At 38.0% G+C, this 26,633-nt stretch overlaps 1 protein-coding gene across 1 annotated transcript in view; it reads left to right on the forward strand.

The window, feature by feature from the left end:
• Positions 1-26,633, forward strand: part of LOC139711448 (HEAT repeat-containing protein 6-like) — a 97,133-nt gene that overhangs the window by 64,650 nt on the left and 5,850 nt on the right. Inside the window, exons 20-22 of the mRNA XM_071623330.1 lie at positions 856-987; positions 13,719-13,886; positions 14,936-15,107. Of these exons, the coding sequence (XP_071479431.1) occupies positions 856-987; positions 13,719-13,886; positions 14,936-15,107 (472 nt within the window). The remainder of the gene's footprint in view (positions 1-855; positions 988-13,718; positions 13,887-14,935; positions 15,108-26,633) is intronic.

A 26,633-nucleotide genomic window follows, 5' to 3' on the forward strand; every position in this document is an offset into this window, starting at 1 on the left:
TTTTGTGTGAGACATAGATTTCAGAGCACTGCAGTTAGTGAGAAGATGCATGCGTGTGTGGCACCGTCAGAAAGATTAGATAAACAGGAAAGTAGTGCGGAATTGAGAGGAAAAATTGGTACAGACTTTCAATATTAGGTTGAGTGGGATGAATGAATAACATTTGTGTCTTCCGCTAGCTGTGGTGTGCAGTAATCAGTGTGGGCCACCAGCCTGTCTCTGCCTATGATAGAAAGAAGGCAGAGGGTGTACCTCGAGGGGTAGTAGATGTTATGCTAAAGGGGGGAGGGGCAGGGAGGAGCTTAAACTCAACATAACTACAACCTCTGACTTGCCACACAGACATGGTCACAAGAATGCAAAAATCAGTCAGAGCATCTGTTTGTTATGATGTTGTTTTTTAAGTCTTGATCTCTCTTGCAACTCTCTGTTAACACCATTATACTGCATGAAAATAAGATCATTAACATTTTATTTTCTGATATTCATTTATGCAAAAGCAGTAGAATATTTGTATAATATGTCATAATGTAGATGGCTCTTTTGAGGGGAAGGGGGAGAGGAGTGTCTTACAAGCAGGTCTTCTATTGTTGAAAACATTCCCAACACAAACAAATTATTGTGCATCTCTGCTATTGAAGTGTACATTATAAATCAGACATATTGTACAAGATTGTGAATGCGTCAGTTCAGTTTTCTTTACTTTATATACTGTATAAACCTGTAATCGCCATGTACTTATCTATAAATTTCCCCTTAGATATTGTTATATTTATCCTCCTTTTGTTGAAAAATTCATGGGACCTTCAATCTCCACTCTAAAATAGAAATATTTTATCCTCCTTTCATTCAAAGGTTCGATGGAATGCTTGCTATGCTCTGGGCAACCTCTTCCGCAATCCACACCTTGGTCTCGGCACGGCTCAGTGGGGGTCAGAGGTCTATAGGTCACTGACAAAGGTCATCAGTGAATGCAAGAACTTCAAGGTAAGTGTTACTTCCTGTTCTCACCGAATTCAAGTTGACATAATGGCCTATCTCACTGGACGAGACTACAGGGAAGTCACACGACTAAGACTGAGAAATTGTTTGCATTCTCACCAAGACATCTCCAAACAATGAGAGTCACAGGGACATCGCTGCAAGGTTTCTGGTAGGTCACCAATTGGTCTCAGCAAAGTCACAGAGATGGTTCAGAGAAATCATGGTCAAAATTAGTAAAAGTTAAAAAAAAAAATCAAACACGTTCGATTTTTTCGTGACTCCCCAGAGACCAGGCTAGTCTCCAAGAGACGTTGCGGAGACGTTTCCGCGACCAGCGACACTCAAATCACTTCCAGGTCACCACTAAGCCAATGAGATATCCACTTTAGATCCACAGACGAAGTTAGGGAAGCAAATATTTTATTGACTTTTTTTACATGAAAAATGAACATGCCATCATAGAATAAAATTTGTCATCACAACAGTTCCACGTCGTAAACTTAGTTTTTGTCAGTGATTCAGTATTTTTTCTTCTTTCCTTTTTGAAAAATAAGAATGTCTTTCATATCTAAACTACTCAATTCTTAAAAGCTTTTAATACAAAGGATATTAATCATTATTTATGAATTCATTCAAGAAGAAAATTCAGTGAGCACTTAATTGTGAGCAAGTCAAAGGAAGCCTTGCAAGCAATGATGCCATATCTGTTTTGCATACAGAGATATTGTGACCATAGCCACTGTCATGAAAACACAGGAATTCTCGCCTTTCTTAAATTGGTCCCTGTCCTTCAATATTCATTTCACTTGATGTGGATGTCATCTTTTACTAGAATGATTATTTTGTAGGAGAAAAATCCGGAATAATTTCCTCATTTGCATAGTTACAGTATGTGTGCATCGTGGGACAAACTGACAGAACACATACAATTTAGAATGTGTAGTAAGCCTTTTGTCTCACTCTGGTCATATATACATTTACCTTAAAAGAAATTTGTACTTTTTGCTGCAAAGTATGTTTGTCATTTAGCCAGATGTATGTGATTCAGTAAATGTTTATGCAGAATGTGATACAGTATTTACGAAAGAGATGTTGCTAGGCTACGTACAGAAAGTACCACCGCACTTGCTATTAGTGACTCCATTCCTAAAATCCTTTGTAAAGATCAAATTGCTTGTTGAATATTTATTTTTACATGAGTGCATATATCCACGTGCTTTTCTTCTTGTGTTAGTTCTCCTTGATATGTAACATAAAATGTTGACTGTAAGTGGCTTTTGTAGACATTTCATTTCTAAACTGTAGTGAATTCATCTCAAGGCAGGTCATGATTTATTCAGTGGTAATGCAAACTGCTTTTGTGCCCTTTCTGATATATTGTGTTTTGTGGCATATCAATCAATTCATTGCTTGTGCAACCTAAAGAAACCCTGTGAGGTTTAACCCAAGGGAGAAGCTGAGTTAATATTTTTTTTCTTATTTCCTTCTTTTGATGACTGTGAACTTTGCGACATCATTCAAAATGAATCGATGAAGTTAGAATATAAGATGAATAAAACAGTCATTCCTGCTCACACAAAGTATGGAGTAGTGATATGTAATACTGTATATTCTCATTAGAGGGCACATTACCACGACATCTATGGCAATAACGCGGGAAATACTCTGATTTTCGGTATCATCCCACGAGACTGACACCCACAAGTCATTCAGCCCACGAGTTTGACATTGAAAAAGGGTCCATAAGTCATAGAGCCCATGGGTTCGACACTAGGCAAATAAGGCCCATATCAAAAGTACAACATTAGGCAAACAAGGCCCATGAGTTTGACACTAAGAAAACAAGGTCCACAAGTTCGACACTAAGCAAGGAAGGCCCAAGGCTTTGACACTATTAAAGTAAAAATGACCCACATGTGTTGACATTACATTATGGAGCTCAATGTGTCGGTCTCCTGGGCTTTGTTTGCTTTTATAATAGTGTCAAACTTGTGGGCCTTGTTTGCTTAGTATCAAACTCATGGGCCTTATTTGCTGAGTGTCAAACTCATTGGCTGTGTGATTTGTGGGCTGTATGATTCATGGGTGTCAAACTTATGACATGCACCCTGATTTTCAACTATTCACAGGAAGGTCACATGCACAATAAACAGCACTAGAATATTTGTTATACCCATTTTAAGCTGAAAAATCCTCGTAGATGAATATGTTTCTGTTATCATGTAGGTTACAACTGAGCAGTAAACTTACTGTACATGTATTCCACAGTCATCTGTCTAAAAAAGGGACATGTTGCCAATAAATTGCCTTAAGAAATTTGCATCCACAAGTATTTCACATTTTTTTCTAAGGGATTGCATTGTTGTGGTTGTGTCCTAACTTCAGGTTTCTAACATTTTTGAGTGAGATAATGAGAAACCTCTTATGAAATGTGAAAGAGCATGTGCTTCCAAGAAGAATTCAATGTTTGTTTGATGAAAATTGGTTTTGAAATGGCTGAGATTTCCAAAACAAAATGATCCTGGGACCCACCTTTTATTACGATTGCTTTGTTTTAATTTGCTTTTGGATGCCTCAGCCATTCCAAGACCAATTTTCATCGAATAAACTTTGAATTCATCTTAGAAAGGTATGCTTTGTACTACTTCATCTATAGGTGGTTTCTTGATATCTCACAAAAAGTTAAGAGCTCAATCCTCATCTGCACCAATACTATACCATCCCTTTAATAAAATGTGGCCAGCTCACAAACGTTTGCCCTGTTTTGTTGATGAGTGACTTTAAAGGGTGTGTACAGTTCTGGTCGAGGTGAGGATTTAGCTTTTAACGTTTTACGAGATATTCAGAAACCACTCTATGAGATGTCAAAGAGCATGCAATTCTAAGGGGTATCAAAAGTTTATTTGATGAGAATCGGTTTGGAAATAGCTCAGATATAAAAAAAAAAAACAAGGTGAAACAAAGAGATCCTAATAAAAGGCGTGGCCTGTCGCCTTTTATCATTATCCCTTTTTTGGATATCTCAGCCATTTGAAAACCAATTTTCTTCAAATAAACATTGAATCCTTCTTAATATTACATGCTCTTTCATATTTCATAAGAGGTTTCTCGTTATCTCACTTAGGAATGTTCAAAACATGAATCCCCACCTCAACCAGTACTGTACAGTCCATTTAACTTACGTACACATTCCTCCAATCTCAACTGACATTTATTGTACTGTAGCAACATCTGGAAATCACACTTGCTGATTGGCTGTTGCCATGGTAACTTAACATTTCTGTAATGTGCTAGTTACGTGCATAGTGATCACTAGTTTGCTGTTCCATTGTGGCCAAGATGTAGAATACTGTAGAAGCTGTTATTTTTGTGAGGGTTTAATTTTCACAGATTTTCTTTTTTTTTTCTCCCACAGTACAATTTAGTTGTGATATCCTGAGTTAAATTATGCATGAACATGATTCATATCTTTCAGTGCTTTAATAACATCATTAATTCATGCAAGAATGATGATTTTGATAACATAGATATCTTCAAGTAGGAAGCTGTCAATACTCTGATTTTTTTCAACATTGTTTCCATTTGCAATATTTGATTTTGTCTATTCAGTGCACCCAATGCTATGAATAAGAAGATAAGATCAAATGTCAGAACACCAGCCAAGCTGCATTCATCCCTGTGGGTTAATTACTGGAGCAAGTATGCAAAACAGTGGCTGAAATCCACACATTCATCTTGAATTTCTAAGTCTCAAATCCGCCTCAATTCATCATGTCAGAGAGATGCTATATTAGGATACGATAATCATGTCAGGATATCTTTTTCATCAACTCTTGTTATCATCCATTTGACCCATCTAGTGTCAATACCCATCTAGGTCTGTACTATATTTTTTTTAGCATGTCTTTTATGAGGCAACACATTGAGTATTCATCTCCTCGCACATGCCACCCACACACACATGCACACCTATGCACACAATGCATAAATACCCACACATCACACACACACACACACACACACGCACACACACACACACAAACAACAGTGGCAGATCTGGGAGGAGGGGGGCACATCGGGCACGCGACCCCCTTTGGGGTTTTTTTTTGTTGTTTTTTTTTAAAATAAAAGAACTAAAAAGACAAAACGAAAGAAGGCGCATGCGCCCCTTTTATTTATTTATTTATTTATTTTTTCTTGTCAGCTAATCAAACCCGGAAGTAGCAACAGAAATATTTTCTACCCCCCCCCCCCCTTAAAAGGGCATTGTACCGGTTTTTTATTCTTTTATATGTTGTTCTTTTAATTCTAAAAGACCCAGCGGTGCAAACAGAATCAAAATTTCATAACGATTTAGTCCGTAATTTCATGTTGAAAATGGAAATTTTTGGGCGAGAATTATGCTAATGAGCTGACGAGCCCGGATGTCGTGATGTCACAGGTGCCAAATGTTTCACTGATTACAAGCCCTCGCATACGCGTGTGTTAAATCGTGCCGAGTAGCAGACGACGCTTAGGCCCAATTTAGCTAGCAGGCGGCACTTGTGTACTGTCCTATCCATGCAGCTGTCTCAAATTTCGCTGAACCAAATCGCACCAAAATTACAGGATATACTTCTAAGCATATTTCAAAATACCGTATTATATTTGAACGAAATCGGTAATCGAGAAGTATCAATATTGACGCCGAATTTCAAGTTGTCACTAAAAAAAAACTCACACTTCGCGAGAGATCTTGGTAAACGCGATATGCACAATCTAGAACTGAAGTTAGCCGACTAGCGCTGTGCGAACGGGGAATTTACGCAGGAACTAAATTTTAAAATGTCATGACTTTAGCGATTTGTGTGATTTACGAACTTTATTTTTCATTCAACTTAGCTCAAATAATTTATAAATTGATTTCTTGCTCCCGATTACTTGAAAGATTTGTCTCATGATATTAGATGGCTAACTTCAGTCTGTGCGTGCGCAGGCAAGTAGGGCTACTACGCCGCGATCACTCTTATTTAGTCGTACAGAGCAGATTGTTTTTAGCGACGACAGGAAAGTCGACAACTTCACTTACGCTTCTCAACTTGCGATTTGGTTCCAATTAGCGTGAGCAAGTGGACATGAGTCATAAAATACTTCTTGTGATTTTGGTGCAATTTGGTTGAGTGAATTTTGAGATATCTACATGGATACGGAAGTACTCTAGCACTATGCCTATACCAGCGCTTGGATCGCGAAGCGGTGGCACTGTTTGTATCTACGTGGTCGGGCCACTCTTCCGAGGTATGGGTCCTACTATAAAACTAGATCTAAACTAGTCCTTGGTGTTAATACGACCACCATGAGATTTATCTCGACCACAGAAACATTGAAAATCCATAAAGCAGATACCTTACCTGCAAAATTCAGCACAGAAACAACAGGGCCTGCAGCACAAGGGCCTCTAGCGGCAACGCTAGACCTTGGAGTCTGGACTTTTGTCTGGACTTTCTTCAAGTTCTGGCAGCAGGGCCATTCGGGGTATGTATTGCATACGAAACGTTTACGCTGTGCCTATTATTAGCGCTGTGCACGTACAGCTGTCGACGGAGCGGCGAGTAGAATCTTCTCGGTCCTTGACTGCTCACTAGTCCTAGTCCTAGTTCTAGTCTAGAGTCTATATGTACTGAGTGCCGTTTTCTTCTAACTAGGCGTAAACTGTGATTGCCGTTGACTATTTTTTTGGATTTAGATTTTAAGAATCACTCAGTCCTCATCTTCGTTAGATAGTTTGAACTGTGATGTCGAACCTTTATCGCTCATCATCAATGCATACTGTACTGTAGTTAGTGCAATGTTACTTTTTTTACACACAGTTTTCTATGGGCAGCACGTTCGGACAATGATGCCAATTTCATTTTGCATATCTGGAATATTCCCCACAAATTTGATCTAAATAAAAAGCTTTTGAAGAGATTCCTTTTAAAAATTAATAAATATTGTTTAACATGTTTATTTCAGCTCCATATTGCAATTTTACTAATAACAGTTTTTGCAGTACTTCGTGTGAGATTTCATCAGTAAATTGACATGTGTAGAACCTTTCTAGTTCGTTTTGCTAAAGTCGGAGGTTGGCACCTGTGACGTATGCCAAATTGTGTGGATCGTTCCTTGGCTTGCTCGTTTTCATTTTTTTCAACAAATCATTACAGGCTTATCCTGGGTTTTAGAATCCTCTCTTTCTAGTTGTAGGCATCAAAAAATGTAGATTAGAATTATCAGACAAGTAGAAAATGCCAGTACAGGTTTCTTTTAACGGAATTCCTAGATCTGCCCCTGAACAAACAACATGCACACACAGAGCAGGAGGGATAGTAATCTACATACGTAGGGTCACTTTTCAGATTTATTAAAGAGGTGAAGAGTACAAATCATTTTTCAATAGGTTGGAGGAGTCATGGATGCCATATCCATGAAACTGATATTTAGTCATTCTTACATATTTCAATTTCTAGCATTTGTAGACAGTATAGCATTTGCAATGATTCAGTAATTGAGTATAAAAATGATGTCATGTGTATGAGAAGGACAGTGTTCTCTGAAGGGACCCTACTGAAAGTGAGTTAGTATGTGCAGATAAAACTCAGTATTGAAAAGTGCTTGATTTCTGGTGAAGCATAGGTTTGTGTCATGTCCTTATTACTGTCATGCAGCAAAAATGGTCTTATTTTATTACACAGTCAACCAAAATCAGATTAGCCAGATATCACTTTATCTTGAAGGCAAAATGAAAATAAAAGGGGGACAACCCTCTCCCACATCCCCCACCCCTTTCAGTCGCTTCACTCCCTCACATGTTGCTCACTCCCAGCTAGTTGAGAAACTTGGCATCTCTTGTCATATGCATGTGACACAGAAGCTAGGTTCGCATGACACTGCCATGAAATTCAACTTGTTGTTAGGTACATAGCACCACACCAAGGGCCTGTGACTTCAAGTGAGGTACTGTATGAATGGAACTCATCGTTAGCTGATTTTAAGTTACTGCCATGCTCCTAACCACACACACAATAATAAAATAGAGTTAGCATGTATGCAGAACAATAATTGGGGCACTCGTGGAAAATTCTGGTAGTTTGATAGTGGGCCCATATGAACAGTTTTTGAGCTTGTGGTTAAGCTTGACCCCTGTCAGCACTGATTTACTTCCCGTGAATGTGAACACCTGTGTTGAAATGCTCGATATGCGTAAAATACGAGTCATTGCATGCAGAGCACCGCACCTCCAGATTTTATCTTCGAGTTTAGCTCGCTGTTTGCTAACTATGAGTCCTATCATCCATGATATGCACTGTGTGAATGCTTTTCGTAGTTAGGAGCTAATCTACATATGATCGATGATAGCATGACTATGCGAACATGGCTTATTCTCTGAAGTGTTCTGAGGTGAATAGATGACTGACTCACTATGCACAGATTACAACTGGCTTGCCAGGTGTGTGATTCATTGAAACCTGCCATTTATAATTGTGTTATTCTTGTGCTCATTCAAAAAATAGATCACAGTCTATGCAAAGATCATGTAACATCAGAGTGGGCAATATATCTTGTGTGGCTATGCTGAAATGTTTACATAAGAAAATAAAAACCCTGTATAGGCTGGCATTGGCAATCAATGGAAGTCAATCATTAACCAAGAAAATTATTTCACAGGTGCATTTTGGGTATTAATCAGATGTCTGCATTCCAAGGAGTTGAGACAACATGAGTACACCTCATGTACTTTGAATATGTGGCTTGGATGTCATGTTCACAACAGGTGGTCATGTTCACAACAGGTGCTCATGTTTATAACAGGTGTCCATGTTTTTTGTTTCTCATTCAGCTAGAAATCAATATGCAACCACGCCCACTTTTTGCACCTGTTCTTCCTTTGTTTGTTTTTTTTCTCATTGTTTACAGCCCTTTTTCCATTGTTATCACAGCAAGACTCATGTATGAGCTATTCAAAGATTCTGCAGTTATTTCTGTTAATTCTATTTTAGGCAAACATGCCTTCATTGTTACAGTAACAAGTCAGATTTGTAACCTTTTCTTATTCTGCAGTAGCGAAAAGAACCGAAAAAGAAAATATCTTTCTTAAGGCTCTGTCACACTAGAGTGAATGCCTGATGAATTTGAAAATTTGCAGATATGTTCACATCCGTTGATAATACTAGAATAGTTCTTTAGCATGTTTGACTTTTTTTGTATTCATTAGCTGTTCATATGGATTCGCAAAGATATGCCAGAGCCAATTCTTTTATTTTGAATGCATCCAAAATCCCAAGTGTTCTCTGTAAATTCCTACGAATAGCTAATGAATGTTATTGAATTAAATAGAATAGATCAGGTTTATTGCCATTAAAACATACACACAGGTGAAAAGTCCAAAGACTTGTTAATTCCCATTTACAAAATACATAGGAACATAAAAATTAGGTATGTAATGCATTTCACACAGTATATCATTATTGAGGAAGAATGATTTAAAAATATGAATTGCCATTGCACACACACACACACACACACAAAAGTCTTACCAACCAACCACAAACATGTCATGCAATTTACTTACTATTAATTCCAAATGCCATACTCTTAAAGAAAAAAAAAGAGATTCATTTTTAAGATGCATCATTAAAAGACTACCACATACACGACCTATTGCGTACATATACACAATCCATTAACGACATTGTATCAAAAAACACATGCTAACATGCAAAACAACCACACACACATTGCAATTGCACTCATTGATCTATTGAGCAATAAGAATAAAGAATGATACTTATTACATTAAAAGGCAAAAAAAACAAAACACGATAAACAGCATATAAATTAAAGGTAAACAACTTAACCAATAGACATCTTTAGGTAATGTGATCATGTTTGTTGTGTGAGTTAAGTTGTCATAGCTTAAAACTGTGGAAAGGTATTAAAAAACACAGAATATGGCATTTAAATCAAGGACAATTCATTAACATTTTTGCCTTTGACCGTATCAGGATTCACCAATATATATGTTGTACATACTTAACTGGTATATTAAGGTACATTATCAGACCAGTTGTGTGAAATTAACGGTCAAAGCTCAAAACTGCAGAAAGGCATTGAGAGCATACAACAATACTATGTATACACTGTCAAACAGGTAAAATTAGGTGACCATTTGACCTCCGACCTTGTCAGAATTCTCCCAAATTCAAAATTGACCGGCACCTGTAGGTGATGCGCCTGTGGTATGAACCTGATGGCCAGACCTCAAAATCATGGAAAATCACCGGGAGCACATGACAGAACTATGTGTACAGTGACCATCAGGCCAATTCATTGACCACTAGACCTTTGAACCCATCAGATCTCATCCACATTAAAACCTGACTGGCATACAAGGTTATGCACCTGTTGTATGAGCCTGGTGACCACAGCTCAGATATATGGAAAGTGTTTATGAGTACACCACAATACGGTGGACTGTACTGTGCTTATTAGAGAAAATTCATCGACATTTTAAACTTTGACTTTCTTGGACTGCACCCATCATTCAAACTTTAAACCAGGAACTTTAGGTTATGTACCTGTGGTGTGAGTCTAGTGGTCTTAACTCAAATCTGTGGGAAGTTATTGAGAGTGTGCTACAATACAGCGAGTACAATGCTTATCAGGGCAAGTTCATTGACCCCTTGTCATTTGACCCTGTCAGACTGCAAAGATATACAAAGGAATACAAAGAACGTCAGACATGTTACGAACTATTCTAATATTAGCAAGGGATGCGAACATATCTTCAAATTTCCGAATTCATAGGGCATTTGTTGGCCATTCGCTCTAGTATGGCGGGGCCTTAAAGAGAGATGCAGTTACAAAGAAAATACTCAACTTTAATAGTAAAGGCCAATGATTCTTTTAAAACTTTGATGTATGAATAAACTTTCAGTGTTACAAGTTTGCTCCAAATAACTATAAATCAAATTACATATCTGTGTGCTATTGTCCACCATGGTATCATCAGTCATCTTTTATTTTCATATTTTCTCTTATTCAAAATCGCCCCTAAGTTCCAATATTTGTCCAAGAGGTTTCCAACCATAGATCTTCTGTTTTCACATATCATGCAGTTAGGGTGGGATTTCACGGAGCACGCGAACGATTTGCGAAGGATGCGAATGACAAAATCCAACATTCGGAAAAGTTTTTCTCCGAATGTGTTCCGACAATGAAGCCGAAAACTATTCTTGCGCAATTTGTGTGAAGTTCCCACGACGTATGTGCGATTGTCGTGTGTATCATTGCTAAAGTACAGCATGTTACGTACACGAAGAACACGCGACGGAAATGCGAACAACGAAACATTTTCAATAATCATGGGAGAAAATGTAGCAAGGAGAGGTGGAAGCAAGAAAAAAAAATCAGTTGAATTTTTTTTTCTTTCCTGTATTTCTCCTTTCTTTTTCTCTCATTTCTCTATCGTGTGTTTGCCTACATTTTTCCCCCCTAGGACGTATCTCCACTAGTAAAGCATTTGATTTTTTTTTTTTTGTTGCAGTTCCTCCAACACATAATCTCTATAGTTCAAATGAAATTTACATACTTAAGATTGATTTTAAGTGTATTCTGCGATTTTTTTTTGTATATCAAATATTCTTTCTCTTTGCTAGTCTTTAATTTCTTTTGTTACTATAGTTGCTAATAATTGTTTGATGTTTAGATGTATGCTACGATTTTAATTTGTAGAAAATGTACAGGGCATATATCCCCCAAACGTGCGCTAAACGTTCGCGAGAATGTCTCAAAAGGTACGCGAACAGTTTGTGATTACGTCGTAAAATGATCGGAAAAACTTCGCAGATTTCGCGTAACATACGCGAGACATTCTCCAAAGTTTCGGAGTCTGTTTGGGGTTTCACGAACATTTTGCGAACATCGCGCGTGTCTTGCGAAGGTCTTGCGCATATGACGAAGCTTTAAAGACACTTTCGAGAACAATTCACGAGCAAATCCCGACTAAGTGTGCGGAAAAGGTTCGCAAAAAATTTCAAACTTTTTTGAAATTCTCGCCGAAGTAAAAACGACATTCGCGAACAATTGACGACGCTTCCGAACCCTCACGTTTGTTTGGCGATCTTTTGCAGACTAAAATGCGAATGCTGGATTTTGCCATTCGCGTCATTCGCAAATCGTTCACGTGCTCAGTGAAATCCCACCCTTATGAATATTTGAGCACCCCATCATTCACATGCCATGTTATGTCCAGTGAAGTAAATCAACAGTCTTGAAACTTCTGCAGTTTCCTACCCTAGTCTTATCTGCAGACCCACAAATTCAGTTTCACCGGTCAATATAAATTTTAATGTTTTCATACAATACTCAACTACAATCATGTGTGTGCTTGATGCTTGACTGCTGAAATGTGATTGGAGATCATATTTCTATTTTTACTAATCAATGAATCCTCAGTTTATTTTTAAATAGATTTAATATAAACGAATACATTGTTTAAAAATCTTCCACTGGTATGTATATACATACATATATATATATATATATATATATATATATCGTCGCTGGGGCGATAAGACCTCGTATCTACAAAATGTCCAATGTTCAGGAGAGCCAAAAAACATGGCGGCCAAAGCACTGTGGCGAATGGGGTAGCCTTTCCTTGTGCATGCCGTGGTGGCTTCATTTTTGGAGTAAGACAGTTGGGATTTGGACAGGACATCACTTAACCCATTATTTGACCAATACTCCAAAAAAGTCATTTTCACCAAAATTGCAGATACAAGGTCTTATCACCCCAGCGACGATATATATATATATATATATATATATATATATATATATATATATATATATATATATGGATGGGTATACTTGCTGTCCTCTTATTTCCTCATACATGCAGCTTTCTAACACTTTTGTGCTATGACTCCCACAACTGGTTCCTACTTTATTAGAAATCTGCTCTGTCTAAACTCCATGTAATATTTCATCTTACCTTTATACTTTCTACCTATCTGTCTGTCTCTTTCCTCTATATTTTCAGTCAGTTTTCCATGTAAAACATATCCACCCATTCTTCACTTCTGTATTATATGCAGTAGCTGTATGTCTCTCTGTTTTCTATCTCTGTTTATCTCCATATCTATGTGTAACTTGTTTGCAGAGATTTGTTTCTTTTGGCAGATCCAGGAGAGATACTTGTGTTCATGACATTTCATTCTTTCTAGCCTGACATGTTATTTGAAATATTTTTTTTTTGGTAAATTCAATTCAGAGTTGATTAGTATAGTCATGGTTATAAAGGAAAGCAACCTTGTTATCAGAATGAAAACTGACAAGTAAGTAAAATTCTCCCACTGCTATTTTGAATTTGTATGAGGAGATGAATGAGATATACAAGTAGAGTGCAATTTACCTGCCCAATCTTGTAGTTTCCCCTTCTCAGCAGCACATCTATTAACAGATGCACCAAGTTATCTCATAGCCATATGTAATATGGATATGAGAGCATCCAGACACAAATAAACAGCGTATGGATAATACGGCATATATGGAAACGACGTATATTGATACATAAGAGCTTTCAGACACACCGAAATGTGATATATCCATATGTCGTATAACCATACAAGAACTCCCTAGTCTGAACGGGCCCAGGATATTAAAGTTTCTTGAGCGCTAATGTCTGCAATGTCTTTTATCTAATGTGACAGGTGCGTATCAATGGGGCCTTAGCACTGTCCATCCCACTCAAGAGGGCAGACTATGGCCACGCTGACCAGTACGTCAGCGTCTGGTGCTGTCTAGTCAAGGCGCTCGGGGTCATAGGGGAAGTGTCGGACATCTCGGAGCTGAAGTACCGCGACACTCTCAAGGACCAGGTAAGATGGCGTGTGTCTCATGAATATAAATGCATTGTAGTTGTTCATGAATATTCATGACTTTGTGTGTTCAAATGGTGCATGGAGGAGAGGATTTAACATCAGAAACATCAGAAACCAGAGAGATGAAAGAATGAATCTGTTGCTATGTCAGTCACATCGGTTGTCAGTTATGCAGATTTGATACATCTGGGGAGCATTTCACAAAGAATCTTCAAAATCAATCTTATAAGTAAATATTAACTTCATAAGAATGTGGTATTATGCTGGTTTTCCTGTTCAGTTTTATCTAATGCTTTCAGAAGCCAGTTTGAATTGTTATCAAAATTTACAGACAAATTCCTTGTTACTTATTTTATTTTGTAATTTGATGGCTGAATACAAAAGTCTCCAAATTTTCATTTCCATCAGGGAGTTAGAATACTTTGAAGACACACAAACAATACCATGATTTTAAGTTGCTATTAACTTTTAAAATCAGCTTAAATTCTTTGTGAAACCACCCTCTTCCCACCAGTATTGCCCCGGGAATCAGGTGGTGGTTGAGAGATAATTGATTGTGTCACTTCACCCCATGGCTCCAAGTTTGTGGCAGACAGAAAATCTATATCAGCTGGTACATCATCCTTTAAACTTAATAGATGGCTTCTTGGAGCTTAACAATGAGGGTGCTCTATGTGGTTATTCTTGAATTTTTATTTTCCTCTTTTTCTCTCTCTAAAGTGGAAAATAGGGGTACAAGGAAAACAATAAAAGAATAGAGTTTTGATGAACTGCATGAAATTTGTATGGTAACTGCCATAATATGGCACCGAAAGTGAAGGTGTGGATGAAATGAGGTAAAGCATATAATCAATGTTCATTTCTGCTCACAGATTGTATTGCTCAATATTTTTGCCTTTTTACATATCTATTTCTCTAAATCATGCCAATCATTTTCATGGTTCTTCATTTTCATGGTTCATTGTTGTTTTGTCAAACATTTTCATGTCAATTTATCACCCTATTCTTCTCTGTGTGTGGCTCTTCACTCTGTGCTCCATCTGTAGCTGTGTCAAACTATTCTGCACCTGTCTCTCCTCCTTGGGGCGGAGGACCTTCCGCATCTTACGCTGGTAGTCAAGGGCAACGTCGAGATGCTTCAATCTCACTTCCAGAAGTACGCCGAGCTTCCTCCAGCCCCGGAGGACACCAGCAAAGCCTTGGATCACAAACATTCTGGTAAATGCTTGCATTTTTCTAACGTGTTTGGCTTGTGTCTTGTCTAGGTTTCTCTTGTCTCGTACCCTTGTTTATCAGGCACTTTGGGTAGGGTATGCAAATAGTAGATCAGGCAAAGGTTTTAGTGTGGGTGTTCTTTTTTGGAAGCACTTATAATGTTATTTATACAAAATTTCCTACATAGCAAAAAAGAATTGTCATCAGAAGGCTATATAACCATTTAAAGGACAAGTTCACCTTCATATAATACATGTGGGTTGATTGAATGCAGCAATATTAGTAGAACACTTCATTGAGAGTTTGAGAAATATCAGACAATCCCGTTAAAAGTTATGAATTTTTGAAGTTTCTGCTCGCTCAAGGCTGGATGAGAAGACTGCTATAGCTTGTGATGTCACATGAGTACAACGATATAAAGAAAGAATAAAGAAAATTTAACATATTTTCACTTTTCTCGCATAACAAAACAACGCTTGACTTCTCTCTTTCAGAAGGCACGGGGAATAATATTACCCTCAACCTATGTTAGTAACAAGTCGAAGAAATGTGCACTTTATTCAAAAACTAAATGTTTATGAAATTCTCTTTTTATGTTCTTTGTACGCATATGACATCATTCACTGTAGTAGTCTTCTCATCCAGCAGTAACTACGCAGATACTTTAAAAATTCATAACTTTTGAACAGATTGTCCGATTTTCCTCAAGCTTTCACTGATGTGTTCTACTAATATTGTTGCATTCACTCAATCCACATGTATATGTAGGTGGACTTGTCCTTTAAGACAACTATTCAGATTGGTACTTCTTATGATTGGCCTGTAGAAAAAGTTAGGGTTGTTTTTTAGTACATTTGTTTGTTCCTTTATGGATATTTATCCATTGAGTGTAAAATGTGGAGAAAATACACTCTGTCAGTGTGGAAAAGCAAACATTTGGTCTACTCTCCTCCCTTATGTCTTTATCCAGAGGTCCAAAGGCAACAAACAAGAGGGGTTTATTTAGGGAAAATGTTTGTTTTTAAGTAACTTCATATCTACATTAGATGTACTGTCTTCACTAGGCAGTTGTCATTTAAAAAAAAAAATCTTATACTTCCCTTTTATCACTCCCTCCTGTTGTCTGTAATGTGTTTACTCTAGGTGTGTGAAATCTAGCATAGTTTCATATCTACTTTAGATGTACTGTCTTCACTAGGCAGTTTTCATTAAAAAAAAACAAAACAAAACACCTTCTCCTTGCCTTTTACCACTCCCTACTGTTGTCTGCAATGTGTTTACTCTAGGTGTGTGAAATCTAGCATAGTTTCATATCTACTTCAGATGTACTGTATTCACTAGGCAGTTTTCATTAAAAAAACAAAACAAAACACCTTCTCCTTGCCTTTTACCACTCCCTACTGTTGTCTGCAATGTGTTTACTCCAGGTGTATGGAATCTATCACATCCGTGGTATTTTTGTTTTTTCAGCATGAGAATGATTTCTATAGTTTTGTAAATTATATGCTTACATTCTCAACTAATTAACATAGTTTTGTAACATGTTGGACTCATTTTGTAATGCTGTATGGAAGTGTTATCTTTGGTGCTAGGAAGGGTCATACCATGTAATTCTTGACTATGTTTACAACAGCATTGTGATGATATGACGTGATCTTTACAATTTTTTAGCGTATCAGGAGCTGATATGGTACATAGTTGGCATTTTTAGATCCTATGAAGGAGATTCGATTTCCATTTTTCGGAGAAAATAAAAATCATGCTGGTGCCAATGGTATTTCCATGCCACAAAGCATGTTTTGACCAGAGTTCATGAAAACTTTTTGGCATGAAGTTAGAAAAACATCTGGAAATGCAGTGGAATGGAGTGAACCTTTACCCAGCATGGACAAGTCAATATGAAATTGTCATAGATATGATTAGGAATGCCCAGAGGGAACCGATATGAATGGGAATAACATTTTTAGGACATCGGCAAATGTCTTTTTTCCCTCGTGCGTGTCAAAACGTGTTGAGACTAAGGGAATCACACATTTATTGGTCGGCATGGATTTGACAGAAACGGGTCATGGCTTAAGAGTTTCCATGGAAGCAGAGACACGTATTAGCCGTGCGCAGTGTTAATGAAAGCGTGTGCCTAAAACTCAATTTTTCATCCAGTGCATTATGATTGTGTATACTGTGTATCTGATCATAGTGATTGTGTGATCATGATGGTGATGATAGTGATACACTTTATCATGTCACTTCAAAGTGCAAGAGAATGTAGAGTGGAATATGAGAAACAGAAGTGTGGCATTATCCATGTCCAACTTGATATTCAGCCCTTAATGTGTGATGTTCGCTGATTGGCACCCATGCTTTCTTTGCCAAATGGCACTCCCATATGAAAGTGGTACCTATCAGTAGATTGAGATTACCTAATCCTCTTAATCCCTATTATGTCACCATGGCCTTCCTGCTGGATTAAGGCACATTACTACACAAGAGTGGACTTGCTAACTCTATAGCAGGACCAAGTTTCTGAGATTTTCTTTTCTTATTTTCTAATTTGGTGTTACTCTATGAGAATAAGATTGTATGCTTGATCTTTATAATGATGAACACCAAGCAAAAGAGAAGGAATTAGCCTTCCTTCTTTTTTACTTGTTCATAATAATACAGATGTAGCATATATGATCTTGTTCATGAAAGTAACAGTTAAAAAAGATAAAGAGAAAATCTCCCTAACTACATGTACCTTTCTCCGTAAACAAAATTCCCATCATTTTTATATGGGAGAGTTTGGAGGGATTATTGAATGCTGGTGAAAAAGCTTAGCAAGGTAAGCTTAGTGCATGGACGCTTAAAGGGTTAAATACTTTACACTATTCAAAGAGAATTTTACTTGCATTATATGAGAGATATGAACTTTACCAGTATTTCCACGAGCTTGACATGAGTGTGGAAGACTGATTTTGTTGTTGTGGAAGTAGCCACAAAAGAAAGTCTACTGATGACTGAAAATCCTTGACAGTATTACAGTAAGGGAAGTTTTGTGACTGGGATGGTTGAGATAGAATTAAATGACAGAGTGTCTAATTACTGTTTAAAGAATGTTTAAAGAAGTGCGCAGTGATATGTACAGATGCCTGTCATTTATGAATGTACAAACAAGTGCAAGGGAAATTCCCAAATCTGTTTGTTTTCTTACCAATTACACTTCCCTCCCTCTCACCTTGTAAAGTCCTGTCTCTGCCTTCCTACAATATGTCTCCATTTTAATGTCAGACAGGACAAGTGAGGGGAGATATCTGTCGCCGAATGGGATGCAAATTAAAGTGAATCCGCCAAGTCCGCTGTGCTAAACGTATCAGATAAAGATCTAATCTGAAACCCGACCAGACCCTCTCAGGACTTTCACCTTCTTTCACCTTCACAACACAGATAAAAACGAGCAGCATTCCTCTTTAATTGAATTTTGGCAACTTGGCGAGAGTTGGGCAGATACCCAGGCAGATATGAAACTTCCCCCCACTGAGAAAGAAATTCAGACAGAAATTTTGGGTGGCTAGCTGCAAAATTGTTGAAATTTCATTCCCAGTATGACATAGTCCCACTTTTATTGCTGCTGAATGCATGATCTATTTCCTAGAGTCAGTGTAAAACAGGACTTTCCAACATGAGATATTACAAGGACTTTAAATGCTGGCTCCTTTTGACATTTGGAGAATCCTCTCATCACAGCGATAATGTTACTCTTCGCGAATTTTATTGATGCGAATTTTATTGACGCGAATTGCACAACAAAGGAACAAAAAAGACTGAAGGGTATATTGTAATATTCATTTATGTTAAAACAATTCTATAGCCCCCGGCTACATTATCGTCTCTCCATACCAAAGTGTGTATTTCAAGTGTGTTGCCAATTTAGTTTTTTCCTCATTCACACTGTTACACTTGTGACTCAGGCCCCGTTTTATCAAAAGATATAATCGATTGCAAATTCCCTTACCACACAGGCTGCCATAGACTTATGATAGAAATCAACTATATAATCAATTATAACTCTTCATAAAACAGGGCCTAAGTTCCTGAATTGTTGAAATATTTCATGCTTTGTTCATGCATTGTCTTTCTGCGGAAAATATGTTTGGACTAAGTTTCTAGGTAAGGTTGAGGACGTCTCCTTTTGTTCATTTGGCTTTAGAGTATGGTTTGGAATCTAAAAAAATTTTGCGACTGATAATATAGACTAGACTAAAAAGTTCATAAACTTTTTTTTTTTCCTTTTCATTCCTCTTCAACTGCAGATGTGAAATAATCAATATGCAAATCAGTAAAAGCTGATGATTTAATATAAAATTAGATATATTCCATGGATTTTGATGTCTTGATATTTGAATGCTGACTTCATGTTATGCTCAATTTACGGCATCATATACAAATATCACAGCCTTTGTTTAGTATGTGCTTGGTATTGTGCAGCATTTCTAAAATCAGGCAGTAGATTTGTTTGTAAACGCAGTAAAACCCTTTGGCCCGAATTCACGAAGGTGGTACAAATTAAACCATGGTTTAAATCATGGACAAAAACCATGGAGCGCCAAGTGTCGCATGGAATATTTCGTTACAAAATCAGTCATTTCGTCAATGAAATGATTATTTTGTAATGAAATGACAACATTTTGCAACTAAATGAACATTTCGTCCACGAAATGATAATTTCGTTAACGAAACGGTCATTTAGTCGACGAAATGACCAATTTCGTAATGAAATATTCCGTGCGACACTTGGCGTTCCATGGTTTTTGTCCATGGTTTCATTTGTACCACCTTTGTGAATTCGGGCCTTTGAGGCAAGCAATGATTTCAGGGATTCCTCTGAGGATTTTTTGCATTATATATGTGGACTTGTTCAGATCATGGAAAGCATGGTTAATTTCTTGTTAGCATTATGCTAGGTTCCCACTGTCATGTTTTCCGCTACCCATGCCATAATTGGTGGAATTTGTGGAATTTTTGTATAATGTCTATCACAATTAACACCGCACAATTAAAATTGTAGTCTATATCATGGAGTTATTGTGGTTATCATATCAGATCTTCAGGTCGTGGCAATCATGTTGATTGTAGACAATTTTTGAACAATCAAAAACTTTTTTACGATCATCATATTCATGATTGCAAAGACTGACCTCAAGATCTGATACGATCAACATGATCACTCCAGGATTCAGACCACAATTTGAATCTTGGCGCAAATAATGATAGACACAAACAAAAATTCCACAATCAGCTAATAATGGCCAATCATGGCCTGCGTAGCTGTTCGCACGACAGCGGGAATCCCACATTCCCACATAAGGTGGAGAATGAGACTGCGAAGTGGTGATTTCTTGAGGACACTGAGTCACTAGGGGTCCATTAGGATCGTATTAAAATTGGCCATTACAGGAGACGGTTTGTATCTAATAGCCATGCGACATAGCATCCTCCCTTGTTGGAATGTCTTCGTCAGGTGCCAATGTGTGTTTGTGGGTAGAATTCCCTCTGAGTAGAGTTACAATAATATGTACATTGCAGCACTTGCAATGTCTTTGACCACAGGGTATTTAAATGGAGGCAGCTTTGCTATGTCTGTTTTTTTTTTCCAAAGAAGCATGTTTTGTACTCCTGTCTTCATAAAATGGCATGTTTATGTCCACTTAATTGCCACATAAGCTCACGATGATGACCTTTCCGTATATGACATTTTCCATATGTCTTGACACTGCAGTAGGCGCTAAGTTGTTTGGCCCTTTCATTTTGCAAAGCAGTTTTTGATACTACTTGATCTGTTTTGAATCTATGGTGTCTGTGCACTATTTCTCGACACTGTCTTCTAAATATGCTGTATTCCAGATTATTTGGATTCAAGGAAATGTGTAACAGGGAGTAAAAGAAAGAAGGAAGAGAATGTTTGACTCACTTAGGAATGAGTGTGACATTGCGAAGGAATTCATGATGATATAAAGGGGATCACACACTGAATGAAGGCATTGCTACTCTCGACACATTTTCAGCTGCCGTACTGTATGCGCTGCATGTGAAACGTTTCATTTGCTGATGTTGTCTTGTAGTGCCTTTAATGCTGCCATCCTTCGTTTGTTGTGGCATGACATGAATTGACAGTGATGTGAAGAAAAGAGAAAGAGCTCGAGGAAAAGGGAGTCTGATTGCTTGAAGTGATAAGACTTCCCTGGATATCATGTCTCACCTGACTCCCATCACCTCCCTGCCTATAAACCTGTCAGATACGACATCACACTGCCCAGGTGATTCCTCCAATTTAACCCTTCATGCGCTATCAGGGCCGATCGGCATGGAAAACCCCATAGCATTTATACACACTGTCCAAAGTTTCTGGTACAGACAGGGTTAAACATTTACGGTACAGCTCCTTGAGGAGTGCATTTGTGGTCATTTGCGATGGACAATATATTTATCCATCTTGACCACTTCAATCTCGACTATCTTATATCGATAAGAAAGCTGCAGATTCTGTTAGGCAGACATTTTGCTACGCAGGTGATATTATACTGATCAGCCTTTATGCATAGTAGTGTAATCAAAGCTGAAATGAGAGTAGATCAGTAGGATATGGCACATCATTTGTCATGATAATTGGTTTGTTCTGATTTTCTCCATTCTGGATAAACAAAGGTTAATGTACCCCATAAGAGTTTATTTTTGAGGATGTATGTGTGTGGGTGTGTGTGTGTGTTTGAGCAGGCCCATAACTAGGGGGTTTCAGGGGGTTCTGTGGACCCCCCCCCCCCCAGTTTGCTAGCAGAAAAACAAAACAAAACAAAAAACAAAACAAAACAAAACAAAACAAAACAAAACAAAAATCGAAAAAAGTTAATGCTCGGTATCAGTAAATAATGGAACTGAACATAAACTTGAACTAAAAGGTCTACTTTTCCTGATTCTGAATGGCCTGGTGTAGATATGTGTGTGTGTGTGTGGGGGGGGGGGGGGGGAGTAACATTGAATCTGTATGAGTCAATTATTTTTATGAGCAAATTAAATCAAATCAAATGAAAGCAGCTTACAGCTTATTTCATTACCTTTTTTTTCCAGCCCGTACGTACACTGTACTATTACTACCAATGAAACATGCTTTTCTTATGGATATCACTTCTTATAAAATGGGTTCAAGAATGTAGCCAATTGGAAGCGCTGAAATGAGTCACGTGTGCGTGCATTAATTTTTACTATCATGCACGGCCTTGCAAAAAAGCGTAAAGTCACTGACGTCACAATGTTTACACTAGCAGTGCGCACTTAATCAGTTGTTACAAGTGCGTCGCGCGCTACCATACGCGCTGTCAATCCTGTAAACAACTTCTCGTTCGGGCTGCCAGTCGGCCTTTCTTGTGCACAACAATCATGTGGCGTATGTATACGCTTATACATACAGTACTTACATGTGCGGGATTTCCGAGTGCGACGTGCGTAAATGTTTGGGACGAACATCCTCAGACGTCTTGACCCACAAAGGTACGTGAAAAACGCTGACAAATGCTGTTAGTTTTCGAATTTTCGACCCATTTTATAAAACAAATGATGCACGGGATTATTTCGTGGCGTTAGTGGAGGCGTAGCTCACTCTCGGGTATTTACAGTGTAGTGCAACATGCACTCGGCTTCGCCTCGTGCATGTTTCACAATTGTAAATACCCTCGAGTGCACTATACGCCTACACTAACGCACTCTATCCTGTGCATCATTTGTATATTATTCTCCACTGGGATCAATATTGCACTGAGGAGATGTCTGACAAGATGGATAGATTCACTCTGGAATGTAGAAAGTAATTGAGCAAGTCACAGAGACTTAAAGAAGGCAAGAGTAATGTAATGTGTGACCCTATGTTTTTTGCAATGTATTGTATACGCCATATATTTAGTGAGCATAATTTTTCGCAAATGGCGGGACTTTCCAACGATTTTGCGAGTAGTTAAATTTGCGATAGTATAGTACAGCACTGAACAGAGAAATGTATGCGTGCACGTCATGTTCATGCCAGGAACAGAGTCAATATTTTCATGTGTTTTTAAATGCGCGAATAGCACTCGACTCGCAAAATTCACGAAAATAAAAACCTCACGAAATATTCGCCATGTACAGTAGTACGCTGAGAGGTGAAAGGTTGTCCCCATTCCCAAACCCTTCCAATAGGTGGTTCTTTCTTTCTGTGTCCTGTTCTCTTCAAAATTCTCTTTCTTTTGCTCGTAATTATACTCTTCTCTCTTTTTGTTTTATTTAATTTTTGGTTGTACATACTGTATGCAAACCTCCTACCAAGCACACCCAGGGTACTCTTCATCAATAATTCACATGTTATAAATCATAAATGCCACTTTGTTTTACAAACAAATGAACTGCCCTTTTTTACCAGGGATATTTCACACTCTGCCTGGCTGCAGAGAGAGGATAATATTCATCAAATGATACTCCTAAAGGTAGCAGCAGTTTATCATTTATGTCAGACGGCTTACACAGATCGACAATGCAGATTTAAGGTAAATTGGCATGGCGTTAGCTACGTTTTTACATGGAAGTGGTGCATAAAACTCGTAAGGCTAGTTTGGGGTGATACACAAAGCCTAACCATTGTAATTGCAATAAAAAAAATACAATTTGTAGAGTAAACTCATTGGCCCGAATTCACGAAGATGGTACAATTGAAACCATGGTTTAAACCATGGACAAAAACCATGGAGCGCCAAGTATCGCATGGAATATCTCGTTACAAAATCAGTCATTTCGTCAATGAAATGATTATTTTGTTACGAAATGACATTTTGTAACTAAATGAACATTTCGTCCACTAAATGATAATTTCGTTAACGAAACGATCGTTTTGTCGACAAAATGACCAATTTCGTAATGAAATATTCCGTGCGACACTTGGTGCTCCATGGTTTTTGTCCATAGTTTAAACCATGGTTTAATTTGTACCACCTTCGTGAATTCGGGCCATTGTGCTCTACTGATCACGCATTGCAGATATTGACAATAATTATGCTGTTTTAATTTCATGCTTTAGATATTAACAGCAGCAGAATGGATTGAAAAATTGTTTCCATATAGTGTTTCAATTCTGTTCAGTGTAAAGTTTCCAGTTGCACTCTGTTGAACAATAATACTTTGACATTCAAACTTACTTTGTTATGACATTTACTGCCATACTCAGAATCAAGCATGTAAGGACTGCATGGACGCAGGATAATTGTCTTCAACTTTTCATCAAAAGGCTGTAAATAGTGTTTATTTCGAACACTGGTAATTGATTCGTTGTCAGCGACGGAATAATGATATCAAAATTGCAGTTCTACCAATGTCTTCAGCTCTTCAACATCTTTGCCAGTTCATTTATAAAATGAGCCTTAAAGGAGGAAAATGTCATGGGAGTGGTGATCTGTGATGCCTCAATACTCGAGGACAAGAGACAAGAGAACTGTTTGGTCCTTGGCTAGCTATCCCCACGCACTCCTCCGCTGACCTTGCTGTCTGACCTGTAATATCCTGTTGTGAGGACTCAAATTTCAGCCTAAATATTTGCCCGTTCAATCATGCTTGTTGTACCGTTCCGTCTCCGCTCGCTCGTGATTAACGTCAAGACGTCCTGCACTACAATGAAGCCGTACGCGAGTCATCATCCTCTGGCTTTGCTCCGTGTAAATCTACACCCTCGCGATATCTTCAGTTTCATATTCAAGATCAAGACAGAAGGCATAGAAGCGGATATGGGCATGTGAGTAGCACAGAGGCGCAGTGGGACCGCTCCTAATGGATCCAAATACCCTGTAATCCTTTTACTGAAATGTGATTGATTGAAAAGCTCCGAGAACATTGCAGGGATAGTGTTTGAAGCCGAAAAATGCTGAATGCGTAATGCATCCCGATTAGTAATGTCACTCGTAGGTTCACAAAGCAATGGAGGTTTTGATTGAAATTGTTCATTACGGTGTGTACTCTACTTTTACCTACCAAAGGTCACGTTCTGCTGCTTGGGCAGCTTGTGCGATTGCGAAGGGAGATACAGATTTTTCATTTCTTGCAATTATCTCTCTGACCCCGAAAAAAAGAATACCCATTTATGAGTTTTTGCATAATTCAAAGAGATGTGGAATGCTGGCGTGTAGATTATTCAAACGCAACCCAAGCTTTTATGTCAAGTTCTTTGCGAATAAGTTGACATTCACAGGAGGGGAAAATATTGAACTTCAAAGACTCCTCCACAAGGTAAAGAAAACCTTTAGGAAATTGAAATACTTATGAGGCTACACATTTCCCAAATGTGTCACGTATTATTAGCACAAGTCTCCAAATTTATTCATAGTGTGCACATTGTACAAGTGGGATTACTTGACTCTTGAGGTGATTTTTAATGTTGTAGATTTTTTGGAAAAAAAGAGAGAATAATAATAAATGGGATATATGTGATTAAAGTGTTAAGCCCATTAGCATCTTACTGGCCTTTAAAAATCATTAAACTGTCCACAGCTGTTATTTTGTATGAGCATGCATGTGTGTGTGTGTGTGTGTGTGTGTGTGTGTGTGTGTGTGTGTGTGTGTGTGATATATTAAATCAACCTTGCTTCGCTCAACCGTGCAATTTCATATCCAGTGATGACACAAAATTTACTGTATTCTTCAGTGACTTTCGACTACAATCTATATTGTTGCAAGAAATCCAAAAGTGCAAATGGGTTGATTTGTAACTGTCTAGTAGACACATCCAATATGAGAATGGCTATTTTTTAGTACTCCTTTACAGAATTCCAAGCTTATGGCAAGCATGTTAATAGCTTTAACAAGCTTGTGGTAATCTTAGTAAGCTTGTGAACACAAATTTAGATAGCACTTCTTGTGTACAACCTTACCACAAACTTATATTTATAACATGCTTGCCCAACACAAAAAAGGGGGGAAAAATGTATCCCAAGCTTGTAACATGCTACAGCAGCAACAAGTTTATGGGCTACTACACAAAACAGTACAAGCGTGCAGGCTACTAATAAAAGCTCCGCAGAGTTGTGGCAAGCATGCAGTAAGATTGTGGACCACTACAACAAACTCTGCAAGCTTGCACACCACTAAGAAATGCAATGCAAGCTTGCAGCATGCTTGCAACAAGCTTGTGTATAGGCCCGCACTACAAAACAATCTGCATCACTCTGCCACTACACCCACTATCTCTTGCTGTCTTTTGAGTGCTTTTTCTCTTGTCAGCTGATGTTAGGTGTTGGTGAAAGGAGGGGGGATACTGTATAAGCTGTTACTTTTGCGTACAGATATTTTCGCGAATGAAGAGGTCACGAACATTTTTGCGAGATGTTGTTTTTGCGAATTGACATCAAGGCTATTGCGAGTGCACTATTAACCCAGGCGCATGGCAACATTTTCATGTGTTGTTAAATTTGCAGTCCCTCAAGAAAGTAACAGCTTATACAATGTACAGTATGAATGTGGAGAAATTTTGTATTTTGTATTGGA

The sequence above is a fragment of the Diadema antillarum genome, unplaced genomic scaffold (assembly GCF_040938485.1).
Source record: "Diadema antillarum isolate AM-2024a unplaced genomic scaffold, OU_Dant_1.0 seq00001659_RagTag, whole genome shotgun sequence".
Classification (NCBI taxonomy): domain Eukaryota; kingdom Metazoa; phylum Echinodermata; class Echinoidea; order Diadematoida; family Diadematidae; genus Diadema; species Diadema antillarum.